This window comes from Ochotona princeps, chromosome 4 (genome assembly GCF_030435755.1).
Source record: "Ochotona princeps isolate mOchPri1 chromosome 4, mOchPri1.hap1, whole genome shotgun sequence".
Lineage (NCBI taxonomy): Eukaryota > Metazoa > Chordata > Mammalia > Lagomorpha > Ochotonidae > Ochotona > Ochotona princeps.
In genome coordinates, this window is record NC_080835.1 from 7,687,299 (window position 1) to 7,714,208 (window position 26,910).

The 26,910-nt window shown below is 55.4% G+C and overlaps 2 protein-coding genes across 2 annotated transcripts; both read left to right on the forward strand.

The window, feature by feature from the left end:
* Window positions 1-665: 665 nt before the first annotated feature.
* On the forward strand, window positions 666-11,207 carry TUT1 (terminal uridylyl transferase 1, U6 snRNA-specific). The gene is made up of 9 exons (XM_004596775.2): window positions 666-813; window positions 2,646-2,836; window positions 5,558-5,873; window positions 5,998-6,098; window positions 8,251-8,720; window positions 9,219-9,328; window positions 9,439-9,549; window positions 9,679-9,771; window positions 10,079-11,207. The coding sequence occupies exons 1-9, from the start codon at window positions 732-734 to the stop codon at window positions 11,167-11,169; spliced, it is 2,565 nt and encodes an 854-aa protein (XP_004596832.2). The 5' UTR covers window positions 666-731; the 3' UTR covers window positions 11,170-11,207.
* Window positions 11,208-11,919: 712 nt separating this feature from the next.
* EEF1G (eukaryotic translation elongation factor 1 gamma) lies at window positions 11,920-21,211 on the forward strand. The gene is made up of 10 exons (XM_004596776.3): window positions 11,920-12,103; window positions 13,189-13,347; window positions 13,835-13,898; window positions 14,017-14,159; window positions 14,553-14,696; window positions 16,933-17,062; window positions 17,410-17,614; window positions 20,387-20,559; window positions 20,637-20,761; window positions 20,978-21,211. Exons 1-10 carry the CDS (start codon window positions 12,092-12,094, stop codon window positions 21,134-21,136), a joined length of 1,314 nt encoding a protein of 437 aa, XP_004596833.1. The 5' UTR covers window positions 11,920-12,091; the 3' UTR covers window positions 21,137-21,211.
* The last annotated feature ends 5,699 nt before the right edge of the window (window positions 21,212-26,910 follow it).

The window sequence follows — 26,910 nt, forward strand, 5'->3', positions numbered from 1 at the left end:
TGGAGCAGCCAGGACATAAGGGGATCCTGGCCCTGAGCCATCGCCTTGGTTCCCCGGTCACTACTTTTTGCAGGAGGCAAAGTTGCAGACTGTTCAGCGCAGCACGAGCCGCCTGGCCCCTAGGACAGTCCTTAGGGCCTCGCAGCTCCATTCCTCCCTGTCCATCTTGGGCTTCCACGTTCGGGCGCTGAGAGGAGCGCTCCCTGCGCTGCTCGGGCGGCCCCCTCGGAGCTGCGGCCACCGTCCGCACTCCCGTACACTCCACACTGCCGAAGGACTGGCTCGCAGGGGGCCTCGGGGAGATACAGCTGCCTAGGGCTAGAAAGCCGTCGTGAGACGCTCGGTGTGGCGGGAGAGCGTCACGGCCCTGAAGGGAACGAGCCCAAGGCTCAGCCCCGGAATCCGTGGCCGGCGGAACCTTGGGGGAAGAGCACGCACGCAGCCGGCCCACGACCACCGGCCCGCTGTCTGGACGCGCCAGCCTTTGTGGCTGCTGTCATGAGCATTCTTTGAGCCAATCAACGCCGGGACAGCTCAGAGCACACCAATAAGCGGCATCAAGGGGGCGGGCTTTCCGTACATGGGTGGGGGCTAGAAACGGAACCCGGAGCGGAGGGAGCTTGGTTTCCGGGGGTGAGCGCGCTGCGAATGTCCGTCACTTCCGGTTCTGCCGGCAGAAAGCTTGGCTGCGGCGGGAGCGGCCACGCTGTGAGCCGAACCCCGAGGGCGCGATGGCGGCGCCGGATTCGGATGTCGAGTCGCTGCCGCGTGGGGCTTTCCGCTGCTGCCTCTGCCGCATTACGACAGCCAACCGTAAGCGGTGGCTAGTGAGGGGGTGGTGGCGGTGGAGCCTGGCCAGCTTGGGGCTTGTGTAGACCGTAGTTGGCTGTGAGGTCAGCGATGGGCTCACACCTCCCGCTGCCGCCCCGCACGTCCGAGCGAGCTGCGGGGACAGTTCCACCCCTCTCCTCCCTTCTTTCCCAGGATGGAAAGTCACAATGAAAGTCTGGTTATCTTATTCCCCCCTTATCCGCCCTGGCCCTGGGGAGGGGGCTGGCCACCCACAGTTGCACGGTTCGGTGCCCCGCAGATCTGCCGCGAGAACTGCGGGGTCAGAAGGCGCTGATGAAGCTCGGGAAGCCCCAGGGAGGGGGGGACGTGGATGATTGGACAATAAGCTGCTAGCCGGTGGGGGAGAGGCAGAAGGTGGGTTCCGGAAAGTGTGCAACATCTTCGTGTGACAGTGCGAGGTGCTCAGGGAAATCTCCGGCGTGCACCTGCTCCGCCCAACAAGGTCTTCCTTTTCTTTGTGCACGGCACTACCACCCTTTGTCCAGCAGAGCCAAGTGGAAACCCAGGTCTCCCTTGGCTCCACATAGAGCAGCAGCTGATTCGTAAAATAGGAACTCCTTTTCCCGCATTTAGTAGGTACCACACTCGGCCAGGCACTACACAGGAAAATAATGCCCACGTGGTTGGGGCTGTAAAGCTCTGCGTTTTGTGTCTTAGGAAAGTGATGTGCAAGAGAGTAAGTGACTTGGCCAAGGGCTCATGCAGCCTGACAGTTTGGATTTGAACTTGAAGGATGTGGTTTCAGATCCTGCACTTGAAATGACCATAACACTCCCTGAGATGAACCGGCAGGATCATTCAGCTGTTGGTTCTGCTATGTGTGACTTGTATGAGTTACTTTCTTTTTTTTTTGCCATTTGCATATGTTTTACCTAGGGCATGCATATGTTTTTTTTTTTTAAGGATTTATTTATTTTAACTGGAAAGTCAGATATGCAGAGAGGAGGAGAGAGGAAGGTCTTCCGTCTGATGATTCACTCCGTAACTGACCGCAATGGCCGGTGCTGGGCCATTCCGAAGCCAGGAGCCAGGAATCTCCTCCAGGTCTCCCACGCAGCTGCAGGGTCTCAAGGTGTTGGGCTGTCCTCAGCTGTTTACCCAGGACACAAGCAGGGAGCTGAATGGAAAGCGGGGCTGCTGGGATTAGAACCGGTGGCCATATGGGATCCTGGGGCATTCAGGGCGAGGACTTTAGCCGCTAGGCCACGCCGCTGGGCCCCACTATAAATAGTTCTTAAGAACCATGTGCATGGGCCCAGCGCGGTGGCCTAACAGCTAAAAGTCCTCGCCTTGAACGTGCTGGGATCCCATATGGGCACCAGTTCTAATCCCAGCAGCTCCACTTCCCATCCAGCTCCCTGCTTGTGGCCTGGGAAAGTAGTTGAGGACGGCCCAAAGCCTTGGGTTCCTGCACCCGCGTGGGAGACCTGGAAGAGGTTCCAGGTTCCTGGCTTTGGATCGGCACAGCACCGGCCGTTGCGCTCACTTGGGGAGTGAATCATCGGATGGAAGATCTTCCTCTCTGTCTCTCCTCCTCTATGTATATCCGCCTTTCCAATAATAAAAAAAAAAAACTATTTATAGTACAACCGATTGCCTTGGAAATCAGTTAGACCCTGCATTACATAGGCAAGTGGACAAGAGAGAAATGAGAGAGGAGCCAGGGTTTTTTTCCAGGGTCACACTTTTTTGTGGCTTGGAAAGATTCGTGGAATTTACATAGGCAGAGAGCAAAGCTGGGAGGGCGGTCCCATGGAAGGGTGAATCGGCATGTGTGTCCCCTGCCTCCACAGGACCCAGCCTGGATGCCCATCTGGGAGGCCGGAAGCACAGGCACCTGGTGGAGCTGAGAGCTGCGAGACGGGCCCAGGGCCTCCGCAGTGTGTTTGTCAGCGGCTTCCCCAGGGATGTGGACTCTGCTCAGCTCTCCGAGTACTTCCAGGCGTTTGGACCCGTGGCCAGTATCGTCATGGACAAGGACAAGGTAGAGGATGAAATCGGGCGTGCCACAGACTGACTGCAACCAGCAGACTGCCGGGGCTGGTTCCTGGCATGGCCTTGTCTGGGTGGACACACCGCACGGCTTCACATGCCCTGCCCCTGCCCCCTGAAGTGTATTTCATCAGGGTTAGTTGTCTGTCATCTGTTTCTTCAGTAATGGTTTTTGTTCATCAATTGATTATTCACTGGCAGCTTTGTGCCGGGCACTGTGCTGTGGCTACATTCTGCGTGGTGGATGGGATAGATGTGGTCTGTGCTCACGTGGAGCTTAGTCTGGAGGGACCGTGTAGTGAGTCACTGTGAGCACTGCTGCTTCAAGAGCAACATACCCCGGGGAGCAAGTGTGCAAGAAACCAGTTGTAAACCAGTTGGCAGCTTACTGAACGGTAGTAGGTACTAAAGTCAGACACCGTGTGTCAGACAGGTTCGTTCATTCTGTGGTTCCTTGGAAAGGCAAAGTGACGAGAGAGATTTTCCATCTGCTGGTTTACTCTCCGCATGTCTATACCAGGTAGAGCTGGACTTGGCTGAAGTCAGGAGCTAGGAACTCTGTCTGGGTCTCCCACTGGAGAAGCAGGGGTCCAGCCAGCTGAGCTGCCACCTGCTACCTTCCAGGATACGTTAGCAGGAGGCTGGATCCGAAGTGGAGTAGCTGGAGCTCGAAGCACGCATGCTTACGGAGTGCCAAGCACTGGGCTGACCCAATATGCCAAGCAGACCCTTTTGTCACTGTTCCTTTAGTCCTCTGGGAAGAACCTCACCTTCTGCTGTCATGTTGTGTGGTCACATTGTGCTCCTGAGGCTGCACCGTGGTCATGTAGGTGTTCTTGGGGTGATTCTGAACATCCTCAGCAACCCAGGTCTTAGGATGGGATGTGTGGGCCTGTTTTTGTTGGAGATTGCTTTCAGTAACTCTGTTACAAATGGCTTCAATTAAAAGACCTCCTGTCTCAGAGATCCCAGGTCTGGAGTCCTGGGTGTCCCAGTGTCCCTGCTGCCTTGTCAGTGTTGTCATGTGGCTGCTACTTGCCTGCCTCGAGGCAGGTGAGAGAGGTGGCGATCTAAAGGCCAGTGCCAGCTGATTCTGCCTGCCTCCCTGGCTCGCTTTCTGAGGCCCTTTCAGTAGTCTTCCACTTCTATCCCATTGGCCAGAATTCTGTCACATGCATTCCACTACTCTAGACAAGCTCAGGGAACTTGGCAGTTTTAGGTGGACATTCTGCCTCTCTGAGCAAAATCAAGATATTGTTAGTAAGGGGGAAAGGAGAATGTGTATTTGTTGGGTACTTGGCCGAGTCCGTTCCTGGTTACTTCAGGAAGCTCAAGGACCCTGTTTCTGTTGATGTCTTCTTTCAGTAGCCATGGGTCATGTTTTCCTGAAGCTAACCTCTGGCTTCTAAAGGCTACAGTTCTTGTAACAATGATTGAAGCTTCGTGTAATCACAATGCACCGGTGATGCCTGTATCCCACATTAAGAGTACCTGGGATTGAGTCTGTCCTTGTTCTGGTCCAGTGTCCTGCTGATGTGCCTGGGACACAGCAGATGAGGCCCTGAGCACAGGGACCCATCACCCGCCTCGGAGGCCGTGATGCCTGTCGGACCCTTGGCGTTGGCCTGGCGTGGGTCTGGCTGTTGTGTGCATTTGGAGAGTCAATCAGTGGAGAGGCTGTTTGACTTTCTAAAAATCATAAAAATAGTTAACTTTTTAAAAAGAAATATGTATTTTTATATCAAAGGCAGAATTACAGAGAGAAGTGAGACAGAGTTCCTTCATCTGCTGGGTCATTCCTGCAATGGCCACAGTGGCGGAGCTGAGCTGATCTGAAGCCAGGAGCCAGGAGCTTCCCCTGGTCTCTCACATGGGCATAGGGACCCAGGGATTTGAGTCATCCTTCAATGCTTGCCATGTCTCGCTTCTGCCCCCGTAGGCCACAGGCAGGTTGCTGTATCAGAAGTGGAGCAGCTGGGACAGAAACCAGTGCCCATATGGAGTGTCAGCACTTCAGATGGAAGCCTAGCATATTACGCCATAGTGCCAGGCTCCAGAATAAATTACAAAGCAACAACAACAACAAACAGGAAAAGTTAACGGGGGTAATAATATAGACTGTGAAATAACATTGGGGGCTGGAGCAGTGGTTCCAGTGGCTAATCCTCAGCCTGCAAGTGCCAGGAATCTGTATGGATGCCAATTCATGTTCCAGCTGCTCCTCTTCCCCTCCAGCTCCCTCTTATGGCTGAGAAGGCAACAGAGGACGGCCCAGAGCCTTGGGACCTGCGCCCACATGGGAAACCTGGAAGAAGCTCCTAGCACTTGGCTTCGGGTTGGCTCAGCTCTGTGTGTTGTAGCTATTTGTGGGGTGAACCAATGGATGGAAGATGGATCTCTCTTCTCTCTACAAATCTGCCTTTCCAATAAAAAGAAATCTTTAGGGAAGACAAAAAGAAAGCACCTGATTGAAAGAGTAGGGGACAAGGAAATAGGCAGAGAGGGATTTTCAGAGCAGATTACAGTAATCCTAAGTGGAATGTGTGGGCGAGAGTGAGGGAGAGACCTGCTCTCCTAAACATGTAGCTTATTAAAGTGTCAGGGTGGCATTCCCCCATGATGGGGCAATCACCAGCTCCATGTCCTTGTCCACTGCCGCCCAGAGCACACACTGGAGTTCCTGGTCCCCAGACTGTGATTGTTTCTCTGCCAGGGGGTGTTTGCCATCGTGGAGATGGGAGACGTGAGTGCTCGGGAGGCTGTGCTGGCGCAGTCCCAGCACAGCCTGGGAGGACGCCGCCTGCGGGTCCGGCCACGGGAGCAGAAGGAGTTCCAGAGCCCAGCCTCCAAGTCCCCCAAGGGGGCGGCCCCTGACAGTGAGCACCTGGCCAGGGCACTAGCGGACGCCTCGGACGTCGGGGCGCAGATGGTGAAGCTCGTGGGGCTGAGGGAGCTGTCTGAGGCCGAGCGGCAGCTCCGCAGTCTCGTGGTGGCCCTGATGCAGGAGGTGTTCACGGAGTTCTTCCCGGGTGAGTCGGCAGCGACGGTGCCCACGCTCTCCCTCTCCTTGCTTCCTCCGTGTCACGGCAGCAGGTGCTGAGCTGGTTGCTCCTCCCTCCTGGTTCTTGACCATTATTCTCTGCTCGGCACCAGGCTGTGTGGTCCATCCTTTTGGCTCTTCCATAAACAGCTTTGATGTCCATGGCTGTGATCTTGACCTCTTCCTGGATCTGGGTGACATGGAAGAGCCCCAGGTGAGCGATGGAGGGTCGGGGGGACAGTTGGGAAGAGTCAGTGAGAATGGGCATGTGGCAGAGGGCAAATACTTTACCTTTTCCAATTGTTAATTCTTCAGCTGTGAAATTGGGAAAATAGAAGCTACCTGAAAAGGGTATTGTGATGGGAGACATGTGAGCATGGATGGGCCTTGGGGTTATTATTTCCTTCTTGCCCTTTCTTTCTTTCTGAAGATTTTATTTTTGTTTTATTGGAAAGTCAGATTTTTACAGAGAAAGACAGACAGACAGAAGATCTTGCATCCGCTGGTTTACTCCCCAAGTGGCTGTAATGGCTGCAGCTGAGCCGTTCTGAAGCCAGGAGCCAGGGACCTCCTCTGTGCCTCCCATGCGGGTGCAGGGTCCCAGGGCCCTGGGCCATCCTCCACTGCCTTCCCAGGACAAGCAGGGAGCTGGATGGGAAGCGGGACTGATGGGACATGAACTGGCACCCATATGAGATCTTGGTGTGTAAAGGCGAGGACTGTAGGTGCTAGACTATCATGGTGGGTCCTCTTTAAAAAAAAAAAAAATTTGTTTTATTTTTATTGGAAAGTCAGATATACAGAGAGGAAAAGAGGAGAGACTGAGAGGAAGATCTTCTGTCTGTTGATTCACTCTGTAAGTGGCCACAACGGCCGATGCTGCGCCGATCTGAAGCCAGGAGCCGGGAGCCCGGAGCCTCTTCTGGGTCTCCCACGTGGGTGCAAGGTCCCAAGGCTTTGGGCCATCCTCAACTGCTTTCCCAGACCACAAGCAGGGAGCTGGATGGGAAGTGGAGCAGCTCGGTGCCCATATGGGATCCCGGAGCGTTTAAGGCAAGGATTTTTGCCACTAGACTACTGCACTGGGCCCCCCTTTTAAAGATTTACTTATTTTTATTTAGAAGTTAGATTTATGAAGAGGAGAGATCAGAGAAAGATCTTCTGTCCATTGGTTCATGCCCCAAATGGCTGCAATAGTTGGAGCCGAGTTGATTGGAAGCCAGGAGCTTCTTCCAGGTCTCCCACGCAGGTGCAGGGCTCAAGGACTCAGGCTGTCCTTTGCTTTCCCAGGCCACACGCAGGGATCTGGATGGGAAGTAGAGCTGTTTCACTTCTAAAAATAAAAGTGAGGCAGCTGAGATATGAAACGTACCCATGTGGGATGCTGATGCTTGTAATCAGAGGATTAGTTTGCTATGCCACCATGCGGGCTCCATTTTTTCTTTTTTATAAATATATGCATTTTAAAATATGTATTATTGGGCCTTACGTGGTAACCTAGTGGCTTAAGTCCTCACCTTGCATTTGCTGGGATCCCTTATGGGCACTGGTTTGTATTCTGGCAGCCCTGCCTCCCATCCAGCTTCCTGCTCGTGGCCTGCAAAAGCAGTAGAGAACAGCCCAGAGCCTTGGGACTCTGCACCCGCGTGGGAGACCTGGAAGAAGCTCCTGGCTCCTGGCTTTGGATCGGTTCAGCTTCAGCCACTGCAGTCACTTGGAGAGTGAACCAGAGGATGGAAGATCTTTCTGTCTGTCTTCTCTAAAAATCTGACTTTCCAATAAGAATAAATAGAATTTTTAAAAAAAATTATTATTTATGTTTATTAGGAAGATGGGAGACAAAGATCTTTTATCTACTGGTTTGTGCCCCCAAATGGCCACAAATGACCAGAGCTGAGCTGATCTGAAGCCAGGAGCCAGGAGCTTCTGGGAGATTTTCTGTGAGGATTAAATGAGTTAATAGGGGCAGATGTTGTAGTACAGTGGGCTCAGCTACCATCTGTGATGCCAGTGTCCCATTTGAACGACAGTTTAAGCTCCAGCTCCTCCAATTCGGATCCAGCTCCTGGCCGGGGCACCAGGGAAAGCTGCAGCAGGTGGCCTGGGCGCTTGATCCTGCCATCCACAGGGGAGACCTGGGTGGAGTTTCAGATACCTGGTTTTGGCCTGGCCCAACCCTTCTGTTGCAGCCATTTTGGGAATGAACCAGCAGATGAAAAATCTTTCTTTCTAATTCTGCCATTCAATTAGAAAAAAACAACGTATGTAGAGCCCTTGGAATCCTATCCAGTAAGCAGTGATAGTGTCCTGGGGATGGGGTATGGGAGGGAAGCAGGCGTGGCCTTCACTCAGCTCACTCTTCACAGCCTGTCCCCAAGGCTCCTCAGTCTCCATCCCTGGACTCGGCCCTGGCCTCCCCATTGGATCCTCAAGCCCTGGCTTGCACTCCAGCCTCGCCTCCAGACTCCCTGCCTCCTGATTCTCCCCACGGTTCTGAAGCTCTGGACTTGGAAACGCCTTCCTCGTCCCTGGCACCCCAGACTCCGGACTCTGCTCTGGCCTCGGAGACCCTCGCCTCTCCCCAGTCCCTGTCGCCAAGCTCACTGCTGCAGGAGGACAGGGGCGAGGGCGACCTGGGGAAGGCCCTGGACCTCGCAGAATGCCCGAAGGGAGAGACGACCGAGGGGGCTGCAGTGCTGGAGCTGGTGGGATCCATTCTCCGGGGCTGTGTCCCTGGGGTGTACCGAGTCCAGACCGTGCCCTCGGCCCGGCGCCCTGTGGTCAAATTCTGCCATCGGCCCTCAGGTCTCCAGGGTGACGTCTCGCTCAGTAACCGGTACCTTTGGGGGATGTGGGTGGGGTGTGGGAGGCGGGCAAGCTCCTGTGCCCATGCAGACCTGAGCTTTTTCCTGTTGGGTCCCATCGTTTCTGCCACCTGGCTTCGGTTCAGTGTTTGCAAGTACGCGCTCTTTGGAATAATGTTTTTTATGGGATGCAGAAAAGCGTTCATGTGACTGAATTTGGGCAACACGAAGTGAAATGCAGACACGCTTCTGCTTCCCTCTCCGTCCTTCCCTTGCCCCTTGAGGGCTCTAAGCCGTCGCATGCTCCGTGAACGTCCGAGGTAGACGAGAGGACGTAGTGTTTCCCACCTCCTCTGATGCTGCTACGCATGCCTCTCACAAGAGCAGCATTTCAGCAACTCTCTTGAGAAACCTGCTTTGCGCCTTACTCCAGCTGGCTGCAGTGCGGTCTGGAATGAGAGCTGGGCCCAGCTGGTTCTGTGGGTTCCTGAGCCCTAACACGCAACACGCCCGTGTTCCCTTTATCTCAGGCTGGCCCTGCACAATTCCCGTTTCCTGAGTCTGTGCTCGGAGCTGGACGCGCGAGTGCGGCCCCTGGTGTACACAGTCCGCTGCTGGGCTCAGGGTCGCGGGCTGGCAGGTGAGAGGCCGCGGGGCAGGTGGGGCGGAGGTGGGCGAGGTGGGGGAGGTGTGGCAATCAGGGCCTAGAGGCATCTTTCGTCTAACTGGAATTTTTGATTACTTACCCAGGAAGCGGCCCCCTTCTCAATAACTACGCCTTGACCTTGCTCGTGATCTATTTCCTTCAGACCAGAGACCCTCCTGTGTTGCCCACTGTGTCCCAGCTCACCCAGAAAGCAGGTATTAGGGCGCACCACCACCCTCCCTACTCCGTCAGCTTCATCTGTCCTCTTCGTCCTAAGCAGACATACTGAGCCACGTCGTGGTGCATCCTGCTTCCACATTGATTCTCACCTCTTACCTTCACAGGGGAGGGCGAACAGGTCAACGTGGATGGCTGGGACTGCAGCTTCCCCAGGGATGCCTCGAGACTGGAGCCCAGCTCCAACGTGGAACCCCTCAGTGAGTTTGGGGAGCCTGCTGGTGTCACACGGGCCCTGTGCCTGGCATGGTTTTCACAGCAGCCCCCGGGAGGGCTAATACTGTTACTGTCACTTGAGAAATGAAGAAACCCTGCCTTGCAGCAACTGAATGACTTGCTCAAGGTTACACTGTTGGCAAGGACAAGAAGCAGCGTTTTGGGGAGGAGGTGCTGGAGGTGGGGAGGTGTGGGCTCATCCATAGGCTGAGAAGTCCTGCTGAGGAAGTGCCTGGTCAGGACCCGTCCATCCTCTAAGTGACCCTTTCCCCGCTGTGCCTCCTCCTCCAGGCTGCCTCCTGGCCCAGTTCTTCTCCTGTGTCTCTTGCTGGGATCTTCGTGGCTCACTGCTCTCCCTGAGGGAGGGTCAGGCACTGCCTGTGGCCGGGGGCTTGCCTTCGAACCTCTGGGAGGGGCTGCGTCTGGGCCCGATGAATCTCCAGGACCCCTTTGACCTCAGTCACAACGTTGCTGCCAACGTGACGAGCCGGGTGGCTGGGCGGCTGCAGCACTGCTGCCGAGCTGCGGCCAGTTACTGCCGGAGTCTCCAGTACCAGCAGCGCTCCTCTCGGGGACGCGACTGGGGCCTGCTCCCCCTTCTGCAGCCCAGCTCCCCTAGCTCCCTGCTGTCTGCCACACCTATCCCCTTGCCCCACGCCCCCTTTCCCCAGCTCACTGCTGTCCTGGTGCGGGTGTTAAAGGAAGCACTGGGGTGCCACACTGAACAGGGAACCAAGAGACCACGGTCAGAAGAGGGTGGGATGGAGGAGTTTGCCCCGGGAGGGACCAGCAAAAGGGTGAAACTAGATGGGCTGAAGAGGAGTCGCGAGGAGAAAGAGGAACTTCAAGGCTGTGCCGGGGTCCACGGTGAAGACGGAGTGGAGGAGATGGTGGTAGAGGCCGGAGAGGCGGTGCAGGACTGGGTTATGCGGAGCCCTGGACGGCTGGGGGAGCCGCCCCCCGTGGCTGGAGGAGGGCGGCCAGTGCCGGCAGAGCAGGGGCCCAAGGGGCCTGAGGGTGAGACAGGGACGGGGCCATCGCTGCTCTCCGTGAGCTGGCCCTGCGCCCTGTGGCACCGAGTGTGGCAGGGGAGGCGGCGTGCCCGCAGACGCCTGCAGCAGCAGGCCAAGGAAGCAGGGGAAGGTGCTGGCACGGGAGCTGGGTGGCTGGCCATGGAGGCGCGGGTCAGCCAGGAGCTGAGAGGCCCGGGGAGTGAGCAGAGGCCAGCCTCGGCGCCCCTCCTCACCTTCCTGGTGTCCGCCTCGGCAGCCGAGCAGACCCTCACCGTGGCCCCTCTCCAGGATCCCCAGGGCCTCTTCCCTGACCTCTATCATTTCCTCCAGGTGTTCCTCCCCCAAGCACTGCGAATTCTCCTCAAGTGAGGCCAGGCCGCAAGGCAATAAAGCTGCTAGTTTAATACGGACTTGCCCGGTGTCTGATTTCCACCCAGACCTAAACAGCCTCGGATCTGCCTGGTCCGACCCCCTGGGCACCCCAGCCGGGTTGGCCTCCACAGTGAGGCTGCTGTCCCACGCTGATACAGGGCCTCGGCACTGCCAGCTTGGGCCTAGGGCTCTTCCCATTCTCGCCCAGCAGGAGAGTCCGTCCAGTTCTTTAATTGGGCTGATTTTCTGACCGAACCATGGGAAAAGCCCTGTGGGAAAGGGGCTTCTGAGGGGCTGGGAGGGCCACGGCCGGGTCTCCCTGCGCCCCTGAACGGTCGCGGAGCAGGGTCGGGGTGACTGTGAGCCGATCTCGCTGGCAGAGGGCTGCAGAGCCGGGTCCGTTACACGCTCGATCCTCTGCAGGCAGCCAAGGGAGCTGGGCTGGCTGAGCGGGCGGCAGGTCCGGCCCGCGGCCCCCGGGTGGGCGAGGGGAGGACTGCAGAGCGGCGTCCCTGGGAGCCTGGGAGCCCTGGGACCCGGCAGCCCTGCCACCCGGCAGCCCTGCCACGTCTCCGCCGAGCGGCCCCCCGCCGGAGGTTCTCACAGTCTCCCCGCCCACCGCGCCTTCCGCCTCCGCGGCGGGACTCCGATTGGCCGGCTCCCGCAGAAGGGCGGGCCTCCCCGCCCCCAGGGTCCCAGTGCGCCGGCGCGAGCGGCGGCTCCGGCCCTCAGGCCCCACCCCCTCTCCCCAAGTCTGCGTGGCTGGAAAGCCGAACTGTCGTGCGTAGGCCCTCTATGCCGTCCTCGCTTTCCGGCTGCTGTCTCGGCACGGCGCTCACCTTCCCCTCTCCCTTTTCTCCCTGGCGGCTTACTTTGCGGCAGCGTTGAGAGCCCAACCCCCTTTCTCTGCGGAATCACCATGGCGGCTGGGGTAAGTTTGCCGGGTCTGGTGAGCCAGGTCTCCTTATCCACAGCCATCCTCTGCCTGATTTGGGCCAGAAGGCGCCGGAGTGGTCCTGGCACCGATGGGGGGAACTGATCGGGAGCTTACAGACCGTATTGTAGGAGAGCAGGGGTCCTGGGGCCTGGAAGGGAACTGATGTGTAGGGGTTCTCAGCTGGCAGAGGTGGAGGAATCTGGGCTGGAGGATGAAATGCTGCATCTGGGGCATCTGGAGCCCGAAGAGGGGGTTCAGCTTCATTTGCTTCTTTGAGATGCGGAATCCTGGCAGGTTGGCGTAACTTGCCGCCGTTTTGTGGGGCCACAGCGGGGTCGGAGTAAAGAGGAGGGTCTTTGTGGGAAGGCTCGTGCGGCATGGTTAAGGCTTGCCTCTCGGGGAGAGAGGAATCTCCGGACAGTGAGGCCACACCAGACCGGGGGAATCGGTCTGACTGGCCGGGTAATGGACAAGGCAAAAGCTGGGAACTCGGCTGCGGGACGGGACGGGACGGGAGGGATGGCGTGCGCGACCTGGGAAGAAAGGCTTTTTTGGGAGAGCGGTCGTTTTAGGAAGAGGGCTTGCTATTGGCTGTCTCCATGGCCCTTCGGGGGGAACTGGAGCGTCCGGATGTGAGTGCCTTGCAGCTGGGGGTGGTGGTTGCAAAGCGCTGATGAGCTCAGTGACCGAGTGGGCAGGCACCGTGAATGAATGGAGCGCAGGCTCCGGGACGGGAGGGCTGCGTGTTCCTAGGCACGTGGAGCCTGTAGCGCCCGAGAGAGAGAGAGAGAGAGAGAGAGAGAGAGAGAGAGAGAGAGAGAGAGAGAGAGAGAGAGAGAGAGAGAGATGCGCTTGAGAGAATCGTCCTTAAGGAAGGTCAGATTTGTCGCCAGGCTTTATTTAGCAGCTGATGGTGTGGTTCTGTTCTTGGTGTTTTGGAAGACTCATGACATGTGACAGGCGCTGAGGGACCTGGCTTCCCCAGGAGAGCCAGGAGGGGTTGAAGCGATGCTGATGACTCGGGCACTGAGGCCTGGGGCCCTTCCTGCACTGAAGTTTCCAATTCTTTTCTTGCATAGACCCTGTACACATACCCTGAACACTGGAGGGCCTTTAAGGCCCTCATCGCTGCTCAGTATAGCGGGGCCCAGATCCGCGTGCTCTCCGCACCACCCCACTTCCACTTTGGCCAGACCAACCGAACCCCTGAATTTCTGCGCAAATTCCCTGCTGGCAAGGTGAGTAAGGAAGTGGAGTCTTAGAACCCTGAGGGGCGCCTGCCTCCTTCGGGGATGGGCTCCATCTTGAGAAGGGAGCTTCTCACATTACTTCCTTTCAATTTCAGTGATTAATAACACTTTCTTAATGATTGTGGTCATGAAAACAGCAGCTATTCGGCAACTTTATGAAGCCGACAGGCTCCCGTTGTGTTTGGGAGAATGAGTTTTGATCAGGTGTTGTCAGTGTGAATGTATTACTTGGACATCATGAGTGAGGCTCTTGTTTGCAGAGGCCTGAGTGTGAGGGTCTGCGCCACGTGCCTAGCACGGCTTCTCTACCAGTATTAACCAGATATTTTGGGTTTCCTGGTTGTTAAAGTTCTGTGTGTATTATGAATTTGGGCAATAATGGTGATCTTTGTATAAGCATTTTTATCCCAAGCAGTTCTGTTCCTGGGACTAGCTAGGGAGACATTCCGTGTCTTCATTTTTCACTGTTGCCCAGGTTCCAGCATTTGAAGGTGACGATGGATTCTGTGTGTTTGAGAGCAATGCCATTGCCTACTATGGTACGTTCACGGGAGGCTCTGGAGGGGAGGGTGCGGGAGCGTGCGAGGAGGAGTTCCTGGGAGCCCAGGCTGCTGTTGGCGTGCCTGCACAGCTGTGGTCTTTGTGTTGCCCCGGCAGTGAGCAATGAGGAGCTGCGGGGCCGAACGCCCGAGGCCGCTGCCCAGGTGGTGCAGTGGGTCAGCTTTGCTGACAGTGACATCGTACCCCCTGCGAGCACCTGGGTGTTCCCCACCTTGGGCATCATGCATCACAACAAACAGGTGAGCCTGGGAGCGTGGGAAGAAGCAGGAGCGTGCTGGGGCTGGCTTCCGGATGTTGGGGTTGAGGGCAGGAGGTGCCTGAGGTGTGGGCAGTGAGAAAGAAAGCACTTTGACTGGGGGCGGTGGGGAGTGGGGTCTGGACCCTGGTCAGACCCAGAGGAGACATTTCGGCTATGTGCAGTTTATGCAAATGTGGAGTTCTGTATCCACAAAGACAGATGGTAAGGATCACTACGGTGGGGAAAGAAGTGGACCAGCCATGGAGAAGTTCAGCCAGTGAGAGCTTTGTGATTCCTTTGGAAGGTGGCTGGGTGAAATGGCTTTCGTGGTGCTGTGCAGGGGTGAGTGAGGGATTGTTGCCCTCTGATGAGCTTGATGATTTTAAATCACTAGGCCACTGAGAATGCAAAGGAGGAGGTGAGGCGAGTCCTGGGGCTGCTGGATGCGCACCTGAAGACCAGGACCTTCCTGGTGGGAGAACGAGTGACGCTGGCCGACATCACAGTTGTCTGCACCCTGTTGTGGCTCTATAAACAGGTGAACCTGTCTACAGATCTGTGTGGGGTCAGTGGGTATTGGAAGTATGAATCTTCAGCTTACCTTGTGTTCTGAGGGCTTGGAGCCAAGTTGGCAGGTGGTCTGGAGGAACCCTTGCTGGAATGCCAGGATAAATAGCCCCCCCCCTTTTTTTTAAAGATTTTATTATTGGAAAGCCAGATATACAGAGAGGAGGAGAGACAGAGAGGAAGATCTTCCATCCGATGTTTCACTCCCCAAGTGAGCCGCAGCGGGCCGGTGCGCGGATCTGATTCCAGGAACCAGGAACCTCTTCCGGGTCTCCCACGCGGGTGCAGGGTCCCAAATCTTTGGGCCGTCCTCGACTGCTTTCCCAGGCCACAAGCAGGGAGCTGGATGGGAAGTGGAGCTGGGATTAGAACCAGCACCCGTATGGGATCCCGGTGCGTTCAAAGTGAGGAGTTTCAGCCACTAGGCCACGCCGCCGGGCCCCCAGGCAGCATCTTTAAATGCTCAATCCAGTGCCCAGTCCAGGACTGACTCAGTTTGTTTTTCTAAAGATGTTGGTTACTATGTCAAGGTTAGTTTCTGTGTGACTGCTGACTTGTTGAGTGACATTAGGTATGCATGGTAGCCCCAGCTCTAAGCTCCCTTTGGAGGCAGATCTGGGTTCAGGTCTTGGCTTCCTGATTTACTGATGGAGCTGCAGGGCTGTGGGTGTAATCGTCACTCTGGGTTTTACATCAGAAATTGGCACTGCAGCCTCTGGCCCAGGCTCATCTGGGAAGTGATGTGATGATAACAAGGGAAGAATACCCTGTGCTGAGACCCTTGAAGGGCCATGCAGTGGGGGAGAGGTGGACTGAGCCCAGTGTACAGCAGAACCAGCCTTTTCTTTTAAAGATTTATTTATTTTTATTGGAAAGTCAGATAAACAGAGAGCAAGAGCTTCCATGTGCTGATTTACTCCCTAAGTGGCTGCAATGGCCAGAGCTGAGATGATCAGGAGCCTCCTCTGGTTCTCCCACACGGGTTCAGGGTCCCAGGGCTTTGGGCTGTCCTCCACTGCTTTCCCAGCCCACAGGCAGGGAGCTCGATGGGAAATGGAGCAGTTGGAATGCGAACTGGCGCTCATATGGGATCCTGGAGCGTGCACGGCAAGGACTTTAGCTGCTAGGCTATCGTGCCAAGCCCAAAACCGGCACTTTGGAAGTTGGCATATTGAAAAGCGACATTGGTGAGGTCTTCTTGAGCAAGGTTTAGCTTAAAGGGCTTGTTCTGAGTCAGTCGGGCCTTCTCACGTTCTGAATTTGCCCATAGTGCCTGTGGACACTGTGTGCTCCCCATGGGGAATTGATGCCTGTGGTGGTTTGTTGCTTGTCTGACATAGCAGATGCTCACACAGCCTGTGTTAGAGCTCCTTGTTGCTTCCTTCCTTCCTTTCTTTTCTTTTTTTCAGATTTACTCTATTTGAAAGGCGGAGTGAGAGTGAGAGGTAGCTTCCATCTTTATAAAGAAATTTTTATTTGAAAGGCAGAGAGAGGCAGATCTTCCATCCTCTGGTTCACTGCCCACATGTCTTGCTGCTGGGGCTCTGTTGGCCTGTGCAGTGTGGACGGTCAGCTGCTGCCTCGGGCGTGGAAATGGAGGAAACGGATTGACAGCAGAGCTGGGACTAGAACCCCAGATGTTTCTGTGATATGGGCGTTTTTCCTTAATTCAGAATTTGAAAGTTAAAACAACAGACATAAGAGTTTTTTGGTGTTTTTTTTTTAAGATTTTATTATTATTGGAAAACCAGATATACAGAGAGGAGGAGAGACAGAGAGGAAGATCTTCCATCCGATGTTTCACTCCCCAAGTGAGCCGCAATGGGCCGGTGCGCGCGGATCTGATTCCGGGAACCAGGAACCTCTTCCGGGTCTCCCACGCGGGTGCAGGAACCCAAAGCTTTGGGCCGTCCTCGACTACCTTCTCAGGCCACAAGGCGAGGACTTTAGCCGCTAGGCCACGCCGCCGGGCCCGACATAAGAGTTTTGTAAATGGGCAAGGGGCTAAGTATTATTCCTACAAATGGGTTCATAATAAGTGGAGAATGGATCCAAGTATCCATTAAATTGGACTGTACTGTAGATAAAAAGAGGTGAAGATGGGGCAGGGTGGAGGAAGGCAAGGACCGGGGCCTGGGCTGCAAAGCCTGATGCGGCTTGACACTGCCGGGGTCTTTCCTCTGACTGTGTGCTATGGCATCTGGCAGGTCTTGGAGCCTTCTTTCCGCCAGGCTTTTCCCAATACCAACCGCTGGTTCCTCACCTGCATTAACCAGCCCCAGTTTCGGGCCGTCTTGGGGGAGGTGAAGCTGTGTGAGAAGATGGCTCAGTTCGATGGTGAGTCTGAGGGGACGGGATACCAGGTGGTTGGGGGTCCTCCGCTCCTGGATTTCTTGTTTATCCTTTGAGTTCTGGGTGCCTGTGAATGTAGGGATCACAACCATGGACATTTTGTCAAGTTTGCACACATACCCTCTCACTTGGCATGGATACATGGCGTGCCGTGTGGTGTCTCTTTGTTGAAGGTGGTGGGTTTTTCTCAAGGATGTGTGGTAAACTGGTGACGGTCAGTTTGGGGCTTACCTGTAGTCCTCACTCGTCCCTCTTACTAGCCTGTGCTGCCTGGTTCTGGAGGAATATAGGCAGAGTTAAGATCATTACTTTCTTTTTTTCCTGTGTACCAGCGAAGAAATTTGCAGAGAGCCAGCCGAAAAAGGATACCCCACGGAAAGAGAAGGGCTCGCGGGAAGAGAAGCAGAAGCCCCAGGCTGAGCGGAAGGAGGAGAAGAAGGCAGCTGCCCCAGCGCCCGAGGAAGAGATGGACGAGTGTGAGCAGGCCTTGGCCGCTGAGCCCAAGGCCAAGGACCCCTTTGCGCACCTGCCCAAGAGGTGAGATGGAGAGGGGACCCAATAAGCCAGTCTTGCATCTGTAGGTAACGCCTCATGCCAAAGAGTTTATTAAAGGTTTATTTTTATGTGAAAGGCCGAGTTACAGAGGAAATAGGAGAGACAGAGAAAGATCCTTCCTCCACTGGCTGACTCTGAGATGTCTGCGGTGTCTGGAGCTGAGCTGATCAGAGGCCAGGGGTGTGTTCCAGGTCTCCATGCAGATAGAGGGGCCCAAGGATTGGGGCCGCCTTGTACTGCCTATCTAGGCAATAGGCAGGGAGCTGGATTAGAAGTGTAGCTTCTCGGCTTGAACTGGGATGCTGGAGCCACTGGCTAAGGCTTTTAACCTGTTACACGCCAGCCCCAGTCCCTTGGGCAAGAAGAATTACCAGAGCTGTGGCTCCATATTGAGCACATCTTAGAACTCGAAAGCAAATTCTGAGTACATCAGGTATTTGAGAGGTTTATAACTTCCCAAGAGCTCAGTGTGGAGGTAAATTGAGCTTGAATTGCTTGTTGAAAAGATTTGTGACCTCCCAGAACCCTGGCAGTGAGAGTTGCATGAAGAGTGTAGAGTGCCTCACAGCTGCCTTGCTGCAGTGGTAAGCACTACAGCAGGAGTGTGTGCATGTGTGCAGGGCTAGCAGGAATGTGTGCGTGTGTGCAGGGCTAGCAGGAATGTGTGTGTGTGTGTGTGTGCAGGGCTAGCAGGAATGTGTGCGTGTGTGTGTGTGCAGGCTAGCAGGAATGTGTGCGTGTGTGTATGCGTGCGCTCAGGGCTAGCAGGGATGTGTGTGTGTTTACCACCCCCGCTTTGATGAATCAGGCGAATTGCTCAGGAAGAGAGCCGGTGATCTTGGCTCTGTAGTGTCTGTCTGCTTCATTGTCTCCAACATTGAGGGAGCTGTGCTTCCAAAGAACTTCCTGCACTACTTCCTCTTCTGGGCGGTTTCTTAGGGGAGATTTTTTGGTGTGAAGAAGTGAGACATCCCTGGGGATGGCATGGTGGCGCAAAGGCTAGTCCTGCCTGCTGGCGCCAGCATCTCAGGTGAGCGCTGGTTCATGTCCTGGCTGTTCCTAGCTCCCTGCTTGTGGCTGGGGAAAGCCGCAGAGGATGGCCCAAGTAAAGTCCTTGGGTCCCTTCACTCAAATGGGAGGACCTGGAAGAAGCTCCTGGTTCCTGGCTTCAGATCTGCTTGGCTGTGGCTGTTGAGCCAGTTGGGAAGTTAACCAGTGGATGGAGGATCTTATTCTACCTCTTCTGTTCTCTCTGTATAATCTGCCTTTCCAATAAGAAGTAAAGAAATGAGGCATTTTGTGTTTGCCCCGTCAGTCTGCCTCAAACCATTTTATTTTAAATATGGATTTATTTTTATTGGAAAGGCAGAAATCCCAGCACGTGCAAGGCTAGGATTTTAGCCACTAGGCTACCATGCTGGGCTCAAGTCTGATTTTTTAAAGTATTCATATTATTGTAAATACACATATTCAGGAGGAATAGTGTGACAACCCAGTTATGATGTGTGATAAGCCAATCAATTTCCAGTAAAGAACTTACCAGTTGTGGGGAGGGGGTCTGGTGCAGTGGCTCAATTGGTTAATCCTCCCTTTGCAAGCATTGGCAAACCATATGGGTGCTGGTTTGTGTCCCACATGCTCCACTTCCCATCCAGCCCCCTGCTTGTGGCCTGGGAAAGCAGTTGTGGACGGCCCAAAGCCTTGGGACTATGCATCCACGTGGGAGACCCAGAAGCTCCTGGCTCCTGGCTTCAGATTGGCTCAGATCTGGCCTTTGTGGCCACTTTTGGGGACTGAACCAGTGGACAGAAGATCTTTCTGTCTCTCTACTTCTGTAAATCTGACTTTCCAATAAAAATAAATCTTTTTTTAAAATAGGGTTTTTTTAGAAGATTTATTTATTTTTGTTACAAAGTCAGATATACAGAGGAGGAGAGACAGAGAGGAAGATCTTCAACCTGAGCTCAATGGCCGGTGCTGTGCCAATCCGGAGTCAGGAGCCAGGAGTTTCCTCCAGGTTTCCCACGCGGGTGCAGGATCCCAATGCTCTGGGACATCCTCGACTTCTTTCCCAGGCCACAAGCAGGGAGCGGGATGGGAAGTGGGGCAGCCGGGATTAGAACCAGCGCCCATATGGGATCCTGGCGCATTCAAGGCAAGGACTTTAGCTGCTAGGCCACCACACCAGGCCCCCAATAAAACTAAATCTTTAGAAAAAATTGTAATAGTATGTCACAATATTAACAGAAATCCAAAAGCTGCATCTTTGGTAAGATTATAATTACAATGAAAAAAAAAGCCCCTTGGGGTGCTGGCATTTTTGACTCGGTGTGATGTGAGACTGCTTCTGGTATCCAACGAAACGTGCTTGGGGCTCATGGACTGATTTGAAGTGGAGATCCTGGCTTGCATTCCTGTTTCAGCTTGTGTAAGCTGACGTTGGGGGAGACTTGGGCGAGACTTGGGCGAGTCAGTTTACTGGATGGGGAAAAGGTGCCGTTGCTCTGTGTCTCCACCTGGGGGCAGCAGTTAGCCATGTCCTTGCTGGAGCCTGGAGCAGCCCTGGCTGGGCCCCTGCGCTATTCCGCCCTCCACATGCTTAGCGTGTTTAGGCCAGCGGCCCAGGCTCTTCCCTCATAAGGTTACATACATCTCTCCAGGCGGGCAGTGGTCACTTCCTTTGAACACAGCCCTGAAGTGAAATCTAGCTGGCAGCCGTAGTGTGACTGCCTGGTGTTTCCTTTCTGCTCTCAGTACCTTTGTCCTGGATGAGTTTAAGCGCAAATACTCTAACGAGGACACCCTGTCTGTGGCGCTGCCGTACTTCTGGGAACACTTTGACAAGGATGGCTGGTCCCTGTGGTACGCCGAGTACCGTTTCCCTGAGGAGCTCACGCAGACCTTCATGAGCTGCAACCTCATCACTGGTGAGCAGGGTGGGCCGGGGCGCGGGCCAGGGGGCCAGGGCCCGGGGGGTGCAAGTCTAACATCCCTGCCGCCTCAGGAATGTTCCAGCGGTTGGACAAGCTGAGGAAGAATGCCTTTGCCAGTGTTATCCTCTTTGGCACCAACAACAGCAGCTCCATTTCTGGAATCTGGGTCTTCCGAGGCCAGGAGCTTGCCTTTCCGGTGAGGAAGGTGGAGGGGAGGAGCCTCTTGGAGGTGGGACAGGAATTGGGGCAGCGGAGTGTTTCATGCCTGGGCCAGCTGGCACTCAGGAGTGTGTATGGGGAGGAGCCATCCATGTTGGCAGCTGTCCATGTGTCTGTGAGGGAAGTGACACAGGTGTGGGACACTGTCCCTCTAGTCTGACAACATGCTTCTTTGCTGGCTTTCTGTCCTCAGCTGAGTCCAGATTGGCAGGTGGACTACGAGTCGTACACATGGAGGAAACTGGATCCAAGCAGCGAGGAAACCCAGACGCTGGTCCGAGAGTACTTTGCCTGGGAGGGGGCCTTCCAGCATGTGGGCAAAGCCTTCAATCAGGGCAAGGTGTTCAAGTGAGCACCTTGCCATCACCTGGCTGCCTGCACCTGCCTTCAGGGAGATGGGGGTCATTAAAGGAAACTGAACACTGAACCCTGGCCTGTCCTGCCTCCTTTGTGGCTTCTTCAGAGGGGACTAGGTCGGTGAAGCAGGGAGCCCTGTGTCTGCAGGACCTCGACTGCCACGGAGAAGTCTTGTGAAGAACAGGAGGGCTGTCCTGCCTGCCACGGTGGCAGGATGGGGAGCCATGTGGAGCTTTGGCTTTTTTTTTTTTTTTTAAAGGAGAGATTCCTTTATTTGAAAGAGTTACAGAGGTTTCATCCGCTGGTTTGTCTCCAAATGGCTGCAGTGGCTTTGGGTGGACTAGATCCAAGCCAGAGGGCAGGAATTTTATCTGGGTCTCCCGTATGTGTGGCACGGGCCAGGGACTTGGCCATCTTGTGCTTCCCTGGTGCATGAGCAGGGAGCCCGATGGGAATTGGAAGTGCAGGGACTTGTGCCAGAGCTCGTGGGATGCTGGCACTGCAGGTGGCTCAGCCAGCTGTCCTGTGGCACTGGCCCCATCATGGGGCTGTCTTATCTGGTTATTAAGGAAGGGCCAGAGTCCTGGCCTTTGTGGTGAAGAAGGGAGAGTCCCAGCTACGGCTGGCATGCAGGGGTATGCAGAGCGTCGCCTTGTCCCCCGTTTAGGGGATCGATTCCATGACCTGATCTCAAGATTACCAGGCCAGTCCTCTTGTATGAAAGGGCGTATTTGCATAAAACTTATGTACATCCTCTGTGTACCTCAGGTCCATCTCCAGGAATTATCTAATACGTTGCAAATGTTACACGAGTAGTTTCGTATTGTATTGTTCAGGGGATAATGACCAGTCTATGCGTTCAGTACAGGGGCCTTTGTGTGTGTGTCTTTTTTTTTTTTTAAGATTTATCTTATTGGAAAGTCAGATATACAGAGAGGAGGAGAGACAGGATGCTCTGTCTGATGATTCACTCCCCAAGTGACCGCAATGGCCAGAGCTGTGCCGACCCGAAGCCAGGAACTTCTTCCGGATCTCCCGCACGGGTGCAGGAACTCAAGGCTTTGGACTGTCCTTGGCTGCTTTCCCAGGCCATAAGCAGGCAACTGGGTGGGAAGCGGGGCTGCTGGGATTAGAGCCAGTGCCTGTTTGGGATCCTGGTGCATTCAAGGTGAGGACTTTAGGCTACCGTGCTGGGCCGCAGGGGCTTTTGATCAACGTTTAATCGCACTTGCAGGTATGAGCATATAGAGGAGGACCTAGTTGGAGGGAGGGAGGTAAGTGGCTGCATCCAAGAGTCATAGTTTCAATACCTCAGACATTGTGTTGCCAGGAGATCAGGCACAGACTTGCCAGGAACGGCTATGGCACAGTAGGCTGTGGCACAGTGGGCTAAGCTTCTGCTTGCACTGTTCCCATCCCGTATGGGCTTCTTCGCTTCCAGTCTAGCTCCCTGCTTATGGTCTGGGAAGTCAGGAGAGGAGGGCTCAGGTCCTTAGGACCCTGCACTCACTTGGGAGACCTGGAGGAAGCTCCTAGCTCCTGGCTTCAGATCAGCTTACCTCCTGCCTGTGTGGCCATTTGGGCAGTGAACCAGTGAATGAATAATGCTTCGACTCTTTTATTTGAAACTACCTTTCAAATAAAAAATCTTAAACCATGGCCTGCTGTGGCTCTTAAGAAGTGTCAGCAGGTCCACTCAGCAGGTGACCACAGTGTCCTGGGGCTGGACTTGGCCAAAGCCAGAAGCTTCTGCTTCTCCCACATAGGCATAGTGCTCGAGCCATTTGCCAGGCGCTTTCCAGCAGGGATGTGGGTCAGAAGTGGAGTAGCCAGGAGACCTGTATGAGATACTGTCGTTGCAGGTGGAGGCTTGACCCGTTACAATGCCACGCCACGCCACCTCTCCGTATCTGCTTTCTAACAAGGAAGTAGGAATTCAGATTGCGGTTCCTGCCTGTGGTCACACACCCGAACGATAGGCCAGGTTTTGAGTCTGGTAACAGCCAGCTCTGCTGTGTCCTAGAGCTGCGTCCTAGAGCACAAGGTGCGCCCAGTGGCCTGGCACCCTGCTCTGAGCAGTGGTTACTGCGGCGTCTCATTTTCCCAAAGAGCATGGAAGACCCCCCTGTGAAGGTAACAGTTCTGGTGACACCGGACACGAGCTTACATGACGTGTGTGCAGAGTGATGGCCGCTGTCTTGGCCCTGGCCCGCTCTGTGTGTGTGCCTTTTTTCATCTCGGTGCAGTCCGGAAGAGGAATCGGCTTGGGAAGGGAAGGTATTGACCTTCCCAGATCCAGATAAGGGTTGGGCACTTGGGAGGGAGGAGGCTGTGACCTGCCTGGCATCTGACCTGCAGCTGGGGTTCTGCAAACGACTGGGCGGAGAGAGTTGGGCCTTGGCACCTAGACAGGTGGGGATGGGTTGGATCTTGCTCGGGCTCTGCTCCCTGGCACCTCATTTTGACAGGGATCCAAACTTAATACCTGTGTTGCTTCTAACAGACTGGACTCTGGGAGCTGGCTGGCATCTGCAGGTGCTACGTGCTGGCTGAGGGTGTGCCCCGAGCTTGTTGCTGGGGCCTCACCAAACCTGTCAGACTCTTCCTAAAGCCGTTTCCCACTGCACTCTGGTTCTTGGCTTGTGCAATCTTCACTGCCTAAATGATAGGCCCTTAATCTTCCGGTAGCTGAAGGTTTAGGCAGGGAGGGTGTGGCGGAGGGCACAAGTTGAGCCAGTGGGTTTAGGTCTCAGGGGTGACAGAGGCCTAGCTGTTGAGGTGGGGTTTGCTAGGTGGTCCACTGCTGAGGAAGCAGCAGCAGCGTTGGACTCCCACGGGGCGTCGGACTCCCACGGGGCACCGGGCAGGTATGCGGGGCGGCGCTGCACTCCCGCCTCCTAGCCTCTGAGCTCGCAGGAAGAATGAGTCATCTACATCCTGCCTCCTGTGCCTCTGGCCCTGGTGGTTTGGGGCAGAGTGAGGGTGGCCAGGTTGTAGGATGAGGCCGGGCCTGCGCTTGGGGGAGCGCCAACACCTCTAAACTACGGGGGCGGGGGAAGGGTTGCGGCTTCTGGAAGCCTAGGTTGTTAGCCACTAAGGGGGTGGAGGTTAAGGTGGGAGGACTATCTTGCAGCAGTGGACGGGGAAGAGGTTAACAACAACAGGAGCCTTTTGTGGCAGAGGGGGGCAGGAAAGGGGAAGCGCATCTGGAGTGTGTTCTGTCCCCACCCTGCCCAGGGGAGGCCTGAGTCACCGAACTGCCAGCTCAGGACCCAGCCTTCATCCTGCTGGCCGCTCCCCCCCCATTTGGAGCATGGCTTTGCCTTGGCACTGGCAGCCAATCGGCGTCCGTACTGCCGGCCATCTCTGGTTGCTGGGCAGCTTTCCTTGTGTGTCAGGGAAGCCGTGTCACCAGAACACCACCTGGAGCTGGTGACCCCCAGGTCACAGTGAGGAGGGGAAGGGGAACCGTGCGATGGTTGATCAGTGGTGATCTTGGAAGATGGGTTCACACTGAAAAGAGCGTCTCAGCAAAGGGAGTTTAGAAGAAGCAAGAGGGTTCGGGGCTCAGAGCTGCTGTTGTGCACCGGAAGGCCTGAGACTTGGTGTGGTGTGTAGATAACCTAGTCTTAGATGCTGGTTACGGACAGCTATGTAAGCTTTGCTAGCACTTATTCAGAAGTTGAAGGCCGTCAAAGTTCTTCCAAGAAAGCCCTCAGACTGTCTTCACGTCCTGCTTGGAGCTGGAGCTGGGCAGCTGTTCTCCCTGGGTCAGCCCCAGTCCACCAGCTGCCCACATGCCCCAAATGTGCCACTTCCCCTTTTGAGAGGTGGGGGAGAGAGTGAAGTGTTTCGGAGGCCCCACCCTGTCATTTCTGAAACTAATACTACTGTTTTTATGATAACTGGCACTGTTCACTGAGCCAGCCCCAAACTTGCCCTCCACACACATCAGATGGACCTTTCTGGGTGGCTATAGTTTCCTGGGCTCCCTCGCTGAGAATGCCAACAGAGCCTTGGCACTCCCCCAAGTTGCCACAGTCCTCTGTCCTGGTAATTTTGGCCTAATTTTGGGCCAAATTTTGGTAAATTTGGGCCCTGTTTCCTTCCCCCACAAAGCTGTGGCGCTAAGGTATTGGTGCTCCAGAAAGGTTGGAGAAGTGGTGCCACCTGCCCCTGTCTGTCTGCCCTCATCAGGCTGGCCTGGCTCCCAGAGCAGGCCGTCGTTCTACTCAAGTGGAATTACTGGGATGTCCCAGGCCAGGGCTGGGCAGAGTGGGCCATCATGGGCATGTCAGCCCCATGCGTCTTAGCAGAGGGACAGTGCCTAGGGCATGGGCACTAGCTAAGTGCCATAGTCCCTGCTGACCTTGGACCTTGTCCAGTTCCGCAGCCCACTCCTCTGCCCTCTTCCCTGCTTTGTTTTCCCGATTGCCTCAGAATTCCAAGGGAATCTGTTGACTTTACCTTTTTTTTTTTTTTTTAATACAATGGGCAGTGTGCAGATGAGGGCTTGGATGGGCTATTTCTGATAGGATCTCCCCTGGAATGCGCCTCCACTTCCAGCTGCCCCCACCCCTGGGCAGCAGGAGCAGCTGTCATGTGAAGGCCTCTGCGCTGGCTCAGCCCTTTTGCAATCATCTGGCTGGCTCTGCCAGGATGGGGGTGGCTGTGAGGATGGGCAGAGCCAAGGGGCAAAGGAGGGGACACAGCAGGGTAGGGGGAGCTGCAGGAGGCCAAGGGGGCCATGGCGCTCAACAAGGGTCAGTGAGGAGAGTTGCCTAGGTCAGGTGAAGGGAGGGGTGGACGCCGCAGCAGGCCCCGGGGTGCTGAGTGAGCCCAGGGCCCCCACCACAGGAACAGAAGGCTGTGCTGGGGTGAGTTGGTTCTAGAGGGGCCGCCGCCAGTCATCAGAGACGTCCATGCTGCCCTTGACTCATGGGGTACTTTCCGGCCAGTCTTCCTCCATATGGGACCTGACTCACCGAGTTGCCAGGGTGTCGGCTGCCCCATGGTGACAGTGCCCGTGGCCTGCCCCACCCCGCCCATTCTGTTAGGACAGGGTTTAGGAGACACACCCTTTTATAGCACCCTCTGCAATAGTGACTGTCCAGCTCTTTGAGTCAGACCTAACAGAATGACGGCCCCCGGGCAGTCAGGTTCTCTCTGTTTCACTCGAGAGAGGAAACTGGAATCCAGAGAGAGAAGTGACTTATCAAAGATGCATCCAAGACTTTCCACAGATCTCACAGCCACGCTCACTGAGTCACACAAGCGGCTTTCCCTGAAAAGCTAGGGCGTCGGCGTGGTAACCCCAGCGCACAAGGTTTCAGCAGGGAGTGGGGGAGCATCTAGAGGCTTCCAGCAACCCGGAGTTCTGTGGCCAGCAGCAAAGACATGGAGGAGCCCCGGGCAGGGTCAGCTGCAGCCATTCAAATCCTGGGCCGGGCAGAGGGCGGCGGGTGTAGCTGAGGCAGGACTCCCAGTGACAGGAACCTCAACTATGTGGTGACTCAGGCTCTGGGCAGCCCAGGCCCTTCCTTCCCTGCTTAGCCTGAGCTTCGGCTGGGACCAGGGAAGTGAGAGCAGCAGATGGAGGGAGACCCAGGCTGGTATCCCCGGGAAGCCAGAAGTCGGAAAGGACGGGGAAAAGCCGGTTCTGAGAAAGGGCCTGGGAGGCTGGTGTTGCCAGGTGCTCGGCCCCTCCCTGCTGCTCCCCGCTGGGAGGGGAGCTGGCGGCTCCGTTCATTCCAGTTCCCTCCTCGGGCT

Bases quoted from the DNA above. Each gene is read 5' to 3' on its own strand.
- TUT1 (XM_004596775.2), top strand. From the start codon at position 732: ATGGCGGCGCCGGATTCGGATGTCGAGTCGCTGCCGCGTGGGGCTTTC. The intron at 2,837-5,557 runs GTAGAGGATGAA...TTTCTCTGCCAG, and splicing joins TCGTCATGGACAAGGACAAG to GGGGTGTTTGCCATCGTGGA. The intron at 5,874-5,997 runs GTGAGTCGGCAG...GCTCGGCACCAG, and splicing joins GTTCACGGAGTTCTTCCCGG to GCTGTGTGGTCCATCCTTTT.
- EEF1G (XM_004596776.3), top strand. The intron at 13,348-13,834 runs GTGAGTAAGGAA...ACTGTTGCCCAG, and splicing joins GCAAATTCCCTGCTGGCAAG to GTTCCAGCATTTGAAGGTGA. The intron at 13,899-14,016 runs GTACGTTCACGG...TTGCCCCGGCAG, and splicing joins CAATGCCATTGCCTACTATG to TGAGCAATGAGGAGCTGCGG.